Here is a 10,835-nt window from a genome sequence, read left to right on the forward strand (position 1 = left end):
CACCCAGTGAGCCCAGACTCCCCCGGTCCCAAAGCACAGAGCCCCCCACGCGAGAGCCCCCAATATGCCCCACCCCAGTCACAGCCCCCTACAGCCCAGCCCCCCAGCCAAGCAACACGCCGCGGCCACCACCAGGCAAGAAGACGCCCAGGTTGAGCCCGCCCGTTGTTTTCAGCGTGATGCACCTTTCTTGTTAACAGTTTTAGAGAGCGGCAGGTCAAATGCTGAAGGCACTTCATCCATATGTAAAACCTCGTCTGGCCTGATGGAATTTTCCTCCATCTTTTCTTGAGTAAACGTGCGGAAGTTGGTAAGTTTTTCTTCGTAGTCCAGAGAGAGTTGCTGACACAAAGTCGTCCTCGCCCTGATGGAAAGTCCTTTTCGTCTCATAAATCCCAGACACCACGATGGCTCACCATTAAAATCTTCGATCTAGTTTTCGGTGGTGATAGTTTTGGCTTTCAGTCCACTAGGGTGCCACTAGGGAGCACAAGCCAGTGTATCTCTTGTGCCGGTCCCAAGCCCAGGTAAATGGTGAGGGTTGTCAGGAATGGTATCCGATGTAAAACACTTTTGCCAAAACAATAATGTGAGTTCATCAAAATCAAACCATACCGGATCGGTCGAGGCCCGGGTTAACAAAGACCGCCACCGGTGCTGTTGACAAACAGGGTGCCAGCGGAAATTGTGCTACTGTAAGTCGAAGATCACGAGGAGGGAAACGTGTCAGGAGACAGAGGGAGAAGAGGAAAGTGAAGAATGTAGGACTAAGGGTTGAAACTCTAAATGTGGAGACAATGACAAGCAAAGGTAAAGAGCTGGCTGACATGATGCAGAGAAGGAAGGTAGATGTTTTATGTGTCCAAGAGACCAAATGGAAGGGCAGAAAGGCTCGCAGCATTGGAGCATGGTTCACCAACTGTTTTACCATGGTGTGAATAGAAAGAGAAATGGGGTAGGGGTGGTCTTAAAGGAGGAGTTGGCAAAGAATGTAGTAGAGGTGAAGAGTGTCAGATAGGGTGATGTGTCTGAAGGTAGAAGTAGAAGGTCTGATGCTAAACATCGTTAGTGGTTATACTTTACAGGTTGGATGTGATGAGGAGGAGAAAGATACATTTTGGAAAGATCTAGATGAAGTGATAGAGAGTATTCCCAGGGAGGAGAGAGTGGTGATCGGAGCAGACCTGAATGAACATATTGGTGAAAGAAACAGAGGGGATGAGGAAGTGATGGGTAGGTTTGGTGTCAAGGAAAGAAACCAGGAAGGACAGATGGTGGTGGGTTTTACCAAGAGAATGGCTATAGTCAATACCTATTTCCAAAAGAGGGAGGAACATAGTGACCTATAAGAGTGGAGGAAGGAGTACGTAGGTCGACTACATTCTGTGTAGAAGAGGAAACCTGAGGGAGATTGGAGACTGTAAGGTTGTGGCAGGGGAGAGCGTGGCCAGACAGCATCGGGTGGTTGTGTGTAGAATGACTGTTGTTCTGAAGAAGAGAAAAAGAGTAAAATCAGAGAAGAAGACCAAATGGTGGAAGCTGAAGAAGGAAGAATGTTGTGAAAAATTCAGAGAGGAGCTGTTAAAGGCTCTGGGTGGTAAGAAAGAGCTTCTAGATGACTGGACTACTACAGCAAAAGTAATTAGAGAGACAGGTAGGAAGGTACTTGGTGTGTCATCTGGACAGAAAATGGATAAGGAAACCTGGTGGTGGAAAAGTGAAGTGCAGGACACCATTCAAAGAAAGAGATTAGCCAAAAAGAAATATGACAGTGAGAGGACTGAAGAGAGGAGACAGGAATAAAAGGAGATGCAATGTAGAGCAAAGAGAGAGTTAGCTAAGGCAAAGCAGAGGGCGTATGATGAGTTGTATGGGAGACTGGAAACTAAAGAGGGTGAGAAGGACTTGTACTGATTGGCAAGACAGAGGGATCAGGTTGGAAAGGATGTGCAGCAGGTTAGGCTTATTAAAGATAGGAATGGTAATGTTCTAACAAGTGAGGAGAGTGTGATGGAAAGATGGAAGGAGTACTTTGAGGAGCTAATGAATGAAGAGAATGAAAGAGAAACAAGAGTAGAGGTCATAGAAACTGTGGACCAGGAAGTGGGAAAGATTAGTGAGGGTGAAGTCCGGAAAGCTCTGAAAAGAATGAAAAAGGGGAAGGCAGTAGGACCTGATGACATACCAGTGGAGGTGTGGAAATGTCTTGGAGAGATGGCAGTGAGGTTTTTGACTCAAATATTCAATGGCATATTTGAGGGTGAGAAAATGCCTCAGGAATGGAGAAGTGTGCTTGTGGCCATTTTTAAGAACAAGGGTGATGTACAGAGTTGTTGCAACTACAGGGGAATTACATTGATGAGCCACACGATGAAGATCTGAGAGAGAGTTGTAGAAGCAAGACTTAGACAAGAGGTGACTATCTGTGAGCAGCAGTATGATTTCATGCCAAGAAAGAGCACCACAGATGCCATCTTTGCTTTGAGGATGCTGATGGAGAAATACAGAGAGGGTCAGAAAGAACTCCATTGTGTCTTTGTGGATTTAGAAAAAGCATATGACAGAGTGTCTAGGGAGGAGGTGTGGTATTGCATGAGGAAATCTGGAGTGGCAGAAAAGTATGTTAGACTGGTACAGGACATGTATGAGGAGAGCAGGACATGTATGAGGACAGTAGGACATGTATGAGGACAGCAGGACAGTGGTGAGTTGTGCTGTAGGAGTGACAAATAGCTTCAAGGTGGAGGTGGGATTGCATCAAGGATCGGCTCTGAGCCCCTTCTTGCTTGCTCTGGTGATGTACCGACTAACAGATGAGGTCAGGCAATAATTCCCATGGACGATGATGTTTGCAGATGACTTTATGATCTGTGGTGAGAACAGGGAACAGGTGGAAGAGAACTTGGAGACGTGGAGGTATGCACTTGAAAGAATAGGAATGAAAGTCAGCCATAGTAAGACAGAGTACATGTGTGTAATTGACAAGGAGGCTGGTAGAACAGTGAGGCTACAAGGAGCAGAGGTCACAAAGGTGCAGGACTTTAAGTACTTGGGGTCCACTGTCCAGGGAAATGGGGAATGTGGTAAAGAAGTGAAAGAGTCCAGGCAGGATGGAGTGGATGGAGAAAAGTTTCAGGAGTGATTTGTGACAAAAGGGTGTCAGCAAATGTCAAAGGAAACTTTTACAAGACAGTGGTGAGACCAGCTATATTGTATGGTCTGGAGACAGAGACATGGACAAAAAGACATGAGAAAGAACTGGAAGTGGCAGAAATGAGATGCTGAGGTTCTCCTTAGGAGTGACAAGGCTGGATAAGATTAGGAATGTGATAATCAGAGGTACAGCACAGGTTGAACAACTGGGAGATAAAGTTAGGGAGGCCAGACTGAGATGGTTTGGACATGTCAAGAGGAGGGACCATGGATATATTGGTAGAAGGATGTTAGAAATGCAGCTGCCAGGAAAAAGACAGATGAAGGCAAAAGAAGAGATATGTGGATGCAGTTAGAGAGGACATAAAGGTAGTTCAGAGTCAGAGTCAGAGATTCTTTGTCATTCACACCTCATGTGGTACATGTGGTGGTGCGAAATTATGTACACAGGGTCCCATTTACATCCAACAATAAAATGTATAAGAAAAACAGTAATAACATCTAAGATATGAACTAAGAAAAACATCAACTAAATATACACTAAGCACTCATAACATAAAAACATTGAACATCAGCACAAACATGAACATGAGTCCGTGTGAGCGGATGTGCACGCATGAACACATAAACATTTAAACAGATCAGCAGCAACATGAAACAGATCAGCAGCAACATGAAACAGATCAGCAGCAACATGATGTGGTTTTTCACAGTGATTATTCTAGTTAGAGATTCATGAGTCTAACAGCCTCAGGGTAGAAGCTGTTCCTCAGTCTAGTGGTTCTACACTTAATGCTCCTCAACCTCCTTCCTGAGGGGAGTGGGGCAAAAAGTGTGTGCGCGCTGGGTGAATGAGGTCCTTCATGATGCAGGTAGCCCTCTTCCTGCATCTAGAGGTGTAGATGTCTGTGATGGTGGGGACGCTGACTCCGACAGTCTTCTGTGCAGCCTTCATCACTCTCTGCAAAGCTTTTCTTTCTGCAGCTGTGCAGCGTCCATGCCATACGTTGATGCTGGAGCACAGGATGTTCTCCACTGCACACCTGTAGAAGGAGGTGAGGACTGAGCTTCCCAGACCAGCTCGCCTCAGCCGTCTGAGGAAGTAGAGTCTCTGATGAGCTTTCTTGATCAGGCTGGTGGTGTTGTTGCTCCAGCTGAGGTTGTCATTCATGTGTACACCCAAGTACTTGTAGCTGGAGACCACTTCCACCGCAGATCCTCTTATGTTCCGGAGGGTGTAGATGTTTTTGTTCCTTCTCAAGTCCACAATCATCTCCTTTGTCTTCTTCACATTGATGTGAAGGTTATTCTCTCTGCACCAGCTCTCCAGGTGTTCCACCTCTTGCCTGTAGCTGGACTCATCATTGTTTGTGATGCATCCCACCACCGCTTTATCATCTGCAAACTTTACAATGTGACAGCCTGGATGGGGAGCTGTACAATCATACATGAGCAGAGTAAACAGGAGGGGGCTCAACACACATCCCTGAGGAGAGCCAGTGCTGAGGGTAATGGTGGAGGAGGAGAAGTTGTGGATCCTCACTAACTGTGGTCTGTTTGTTAAGTCTAGTACCAAGTTGCAAATGGAGGGGCTTAGTCCTAGTATGGATAGTTTGTCCATCAGGGTTTGGGGGATCAAGGTGTTGAAGGCGGATGTGAAGTCCACAAAGAGCATACGAACGTAAGAGTTTTTCTGCTCCAGGTGGTTGAGCGCAGTGTGGACCACAGAGGAGATGGCATCCTCTGTTGATCAGTTCTCACAGTATGCATACTGATGAGGGTCCTCGTTGATGTTGATGGTTGTTTTGTTGTGAGTCATGACCAGTTTTTCGAAGCATTTAGTGACTATCGGGGTGAGGGCCACTGGCCGATAGTCATTCAGACCAGTCACGGTAGAGCTTTTTGGGACTGGGATGATGGTGGCAGTCTTCAGGCAGGTGGGAACTGTCTCTAGGGTAAGTGAGGTGTTAAAGATGTCTGCCAGCACCTCGCAGAGCTGATCAGCACATTCCTTCAACACTTTTCCGGGGATGTTGTCTGGGCCAGTTGCTTTGTGCGGATTAATCCTCCTGAAAGTACTCCTTACTTCGGCTGAGGTCACTCTGAGATGATCTTCATCCGGTGGTGAGGTGAGTCTGCTGCTGGGTGGTCTGTTCAGGTCTTCAAAGCGTGCATAGAACTTGTTGAGGGCATCAGGCAGAGATGGGTCTTGGGCATTGTTCACTTCTTCTTTTATAATCTGTTATGCACTTAATGCCCCTCCACTTGCTCCGAGGGTCTTGTGAGATGAATTGACCCTCGATCCTCTGTGCATATGTGGCCATGGCCCTCTTAATACCAGCAACCAGCTCTTTTCTTGTCCTACTCGGCTCTTCTGAGTTTCCAGACCTGAAGGCGGCGTTCCTGGCTTCCAGCAGGGTTCGCACCTCTGCATTCAGCCAAGGTTTTCTGTTTGGGTAGCTTTTAACATTTCTGATAGTGGAGACGGTGTCAGTACATGTACTAATGTAACCCAGAACTGAGGATGTGTATTGATCCAGATCAAGCAATCCTCCATTTTCAGCAGCTTCTCTGAAAACCTGCCAGTCTATTCGGTCAAAACAATCTCTCAGTATGGGGCCACTGTCCTGGATCCAACATTTAACTTTATTTTGTACCAGTCTGGAGCGTCTCAGCGGGGGCATGTAAGCAGGAGCCAGGATGATTGAGATGTGGTCTGACAGTCCTAGGTGGGGACGGGGTTCGGCTTTGTATGCATCTTTTACGTTCGTGTAAACACGGTCCAGCGTCTTGTCTCCACGTGTCGGAATCGCCACATGTTGATTAAAGCTTGGGAGACAGTCCTTTAGATTCACGTGGTTAACGTCTCCGGCTACCACGTAAAGAGCCTCGGGGTGTTTGCTCTGCAGCGAGCTGATGATATCATGAAGCTCCTGCAGTGATTCATTAGCATTAGCGTCCGGAGGAATGTAAACGACAGTGATGAAAGTCACCGTGAACTCGCGGGGTAGATAATGTGGCCAACATTTCACTGTTATTTGCTCCAAAGACTTCAAGCATGAGCTATGTACAATAGTACAGTTCGTGCACCAACTTTTACTCACGTAAATGCATACTCCGCCTCCCCGTGATTTCCCCGTTAGTTCGTTGCAGCGGTCTGCTCGAAAAAAAAGTCTGTCATCCAGCTGGAAGACTGTATCCGGCGTTTCGTTTGTAATCCACGTTTCTGTGAGGCAAAGTACCGCACACTTCATCATCTCTTCTGAGGCGCCCGCTCTCAGACGAAGTAAATCCATCTTGTTGTCCAACGAGCGGACATTCGATAGAAGGAGAGACGGCATGGGGAGTTTACCGGCTTTAGCGTTAGCTCGTAGCCTCACCATAACCCCGCCCGGTATCCTCTCCTCTTAAGCCGTGAGCAGCGCTTCCTCCTCTGCCCGCTGGAACGCCTCTGCTGCAGCTTCCAGGTAGATGACTTTAAGATCTGCATTCTGCCGAGCGTAGCTTTGAGTTTGTTGCTGATTTCTGCTATATTCCGTGGCACTTCTGGTCACGTGATGACAGAGTGGGTGGAGTTACGGTAGGAAACCTGAAACCGTGAGTGAGAAGTTATGGATCTGATCTGACCTGAGGGCGTTCACTCTGTGTTTAACAAAGTCCACCCCCGAGAGAGGGCTGTGTGAGCCCCCAGCTCTGTCAAAAGAAAATGTTAGTCAGCAGCAGGAAGCTGCCGAGAGACGACAGGAAGTCTGTCAAAATAAAATATAAAAATATAAATTATAAAAATTATGAAAAAAAAACCATAAATAAGATGCTCCTGCAAATAAACCGCGGTGTACAAAGTGTGAGAAAACCGTAGCGGCTTATACACCGGCAATTACGGTATTCAATTTTAGCAAATCAATTAAGGAAATGAGGTCAAGTTTGTCCTCTCGTAGTCCAAGCTTAAGGCAGCACAACAAGCCAACCTTAATTATAGGATTTATCAAAAAGAAAAGTGTGGTAGAAAATATTCCTTTGTCTTTTAAGTTTTATCTTTGCAAAGGAACTCAGTCAACATACTGACATGAAAGAGTCATCCCCGGAATGAGTTAAGAAAGTCTCAGACTCCTCTGTATTTAAAAAACACTGACTGCACGTCATCGGTCTTGTGTACCTCATGGACAAACACAGGAAAGCTCTGGAGCTGTCTGACATGGAAGCTGCAGCTGTCTGCCCACTCAGAACACAGACATGATCAGAAACTGTTCCTCTGAAGCTTCGTATGCACAGAAATTACAAATATCATTTTTTCCTTCACAAGTGCATTTTTCTGATTATATATGTAGATAATCACAAAAAAAACATTTATTATGAAAATGGAAACCTATACGAACCCTTCAACCGAAATGACACCACATTATTTTCTGCCTGCAACCTAAATTCAGCTGATGCTAGCGTAAACCAAACAACCCATGACAGCTGACCGTGAAAATACCTGTAAATAAGACAAAGGTGGTTACACACATTAATGCCAATTTTTTATGGTGAATAAATTCATCCTCCTTTCACGGCGCTCTGGTTCGCTGCCCGGTGAAGAGAGGTGAGGGTTTAATGTCGTACTGAAGGAGGAAGAGGACTCTTCTCCTGCACTTCATTAGGCCAGAGGACCCATCGACTGGCTGCTCTCTCCCCTCGATCCTGAAGATGCAGAGCGTCCAGGAGGGGTCATTGTGGCTCAGTTCAGTTCTCATCAGTTGATTTCAGAGCAGTCTCCATCTTGGTCTTGTTGCTGCTGTTTGGGTGGAGGTCCAGAGGAAGAGACACGCGTCCAGATGGAGCCCCCTCACCTCTCCATTTCTCAATAGATGTGCTCAGCAACATCTAGAATGTTCATCCCATCTCGAAGGTTTTGGCTCGGCCATCCACCCCAAAAGTTCTGTCCACTCAGGTTGAGACCAGCAGAAACAACAACTGTACAAATCTTCAACATTTGTTGGTAAACATATTCACCCCTGTTGTTTATTTGAAGACACAAACGGATAAAAACTAAATATTTATCCATTTAACTAATTTCCCTGATTTTCTCATGATTTCTTTTTGTGCGTAACTAAATGCCATTGCCCATACCATACCATACATATCGGCACGATAGGAGTAAAACTGTTTAGAATTTCTTAACTGAAAGCAAATTGTCCAAGTCCCATGTGAGGGGGATCTGAGCTCAAACAGCCCCGTCAGGTCAGAATACCGTTTTTATTTTTTATTCATTTGTTATCACTTTTATCAGCAGAAACAATCTCCTCATCACCACATTGTATTTGCTTCACTCCAGGAACATCCAACACATTAATGTACTAGATGGGTGGCCTGGGTTGGTGTCAGGCGTTTGATTGTGTTAGAGGATGCGTGCGGCTAACGATCCAATTTGGATCACCAGCGCGCTGACCGTCCGGTTGAAAAAGGTAAAAAAACACCCATTTTAATCACTGCCAGCGACACCTGAAGCTTAACTGGACTGGACCCAGCAACCACGTCAGCAGGCAGTGGTGGATTCCACCCTCACCAGTCTTTAGTTTTATTTTATTTAATCCACAGTGGTGGAGTCCACCACCGCCCACCTCATGTTTTTAGTTTTGTTTTTTTACGTGCTGCACGTTTCTTTCACTTTTACAGCTTAATAATAGTTTTGGTTTTCCTCTGACTTATTTACAGTTTGATAAATAGCAGAAGCATAAATATATGCTCCCGATTTTTTGTTCTTTTTTATTGTAAATAATGACCATTTTTGTGAATATGAGTCTTGAGTTCCGATGACGTCACAGTGACTAGTCGATGTCAACTTTAATCATGTTGAAGTCGACTTTTAAAAAATATGAAGTCGTGCAACCCCTAATTCAAACCCAAAATACATTAAAGACTGGTTCATCCCAAAGATCCAGTCCCCCGGCACAGAGTAATATTGTGTATGCTGTTCAGTGTCAGGAGGGTGATCAGTCTTACATCGGGGAAACTGAACAGCCACTGGCCAAAAGGATGGCCCAGCACAGAAGATCAACATCATCAGGCCAGGACTCTGAGGTCTACACTCATCTCCAGGCCAGCGGTCACTCTTTCAGGGATGAAGATGTTCACATCCTGGACAGAGAGGAACGATGGTTTGAGAGAGGAGTAAAGGAGGCCATCTTTGTGAAAAGAAACCGTCCATCATTAAACAGGAGCATAGTTGCCAAGTCCGCTTATTATAAGCAACTTTGGGCTTGTTTTTTTCCTAAAGTTGGTTGCATATTTTTTGAGTCGCGATTTTTTTTTTAGCTTGTTTTGATTGTGGTTGCTTATTTGGGTTGCCTTTCTTTCCAAGTGAAACAGCTCCGCACAATAAAGCAAAAGACGAGTGGTAGTAGGTAGTTTGTCCCTTCCATGCCCCTGTTGCCTGTTTATCACTCCCGTCCATGTTGGTGAGGCGACAGGTGCACACAGACATGCACAAATATGTCTGTGGGCGCCCACTCCAAACACTCATACTGTGGCCGAGAGCTTAAAAGTATGTTATTCAAATTGTTAATAATAATTTTGCTGTTTATGTGCAATGCCATAATAAATGTATGTTTATACTGTTTAAAAACTAATGTGGTGGGTTGCCAGTTGGGCTTTTTTGGGCTTGTTTTCATAGAGCTGGTTGTTTGTTTCTATTGCGAGGTCTGGCAACACTGTGTTCAACTGTCCCCCTCTTACAATGCTGTTATTGCTAGTATCACTCAGCCCTCTGTGAATAGTAAACAGCCATCAGTGTGCTAATGACCCATTGTTATGGTCATTGATCATGTGAGCAGCTGGTTCTGGATGTCAATAACAAACTGGTTGATCCACCATGAGAAGGTGCTATTTATAAGACTGAGCTTGTTACTGCTCCTCAGACTGAAGTTTTTTAGATTAAAGACGAAAAGTTTCAACAAAAAAATGTAACTTGTCCAGAAGTCCTGACTTATTTTTTTAGATTTTTCTACCTGGATTATTGAGCATGCATGAGCATATGCTGTAGCTGATATTTTTATATAAACAGACGCTGTCTTGTTTCTGAAATCACATAATGAGTGCACAACATAAAATGCATCAGACAAAATATCGTCTTCCTGTCTGAAGGACGTTTATCATTGTTTCTTAAATTTTCTTCAATCCGTGTTTTACAGAATACTGAGGAATGTCTGTGCTCTTCTGCAGAAGCTGACTGTGATGCCTGCTGCACCCGTCCTGGATGACTGGGATATAAATACTGAGGTACTGACACTTAAATCACAACTGCTAACTGAAACTGCTTCTTTAATGTACCTAGGCTATACACAGTTATCATTTAAAGCTGAACACCAACTTAACACTTCGGTTTCTGAGCAGACTTTCACAAATCTAGAAGACATCTTAAGGTTAACTGTGAACAACTCATTTTACTGTTTGTTTAACACTTGGTCACACACAACGGTTAAACAAATTGTAATTTTTTTCTAGATTTTCTTTTTATTATTGGAAACAGAACATTGATGAAACTGTTTGATAACTATATTTAGCACTGCTTCAGATTATAAACTGTCTTGGCTCTATGACAATGAGTACATTATAAGGCTCAGTAGTATGTTATAGTATAGTGTATATATATGTATATATATATATATATATATATTAGTATAGTACGTTATAAGGCTCAGTAG

At 44.5% G+C, this 10,835-nt stretch overlaps 1 protein-coding gene across 1 annotated transcript in view; it reads left to right on the plus strand.

The window, feature by feature from the left end:
* rnf17 (ring finger protein 17) overlaps positions 1–10,835 on the plus strand; it is a 116,478-nt gene that overhangs the window by 104,408 nt on the left and 1,235 nt on the right. Inside the window, exon 32 of the mRNA XM_037686726.1 lies at positions 10,354–10,410. Within this exon, the coding sequence (XP_037542654.1) occupies positions 10,354–10,410 (57 nt within the window). The remainder of the gene's footprint in view (positions 1–10,353; positions 10,411–10,835) is intronic.

This window comes from Nematolebias whitei, chromosome 13 (assembly GCF_014905685.2).
Source record: "Nematolebias whitei isolate Nwh7 chromosome 13, NemWhi1, whole genome shotgun sequence".
Classification (NCBI taxonomy): Eukaryota; Metazoa; Chordata; class Actinopteri; order Cyprinodontiformes; family Rivulidae; genus Nematolebias; species Nematolebias whitei.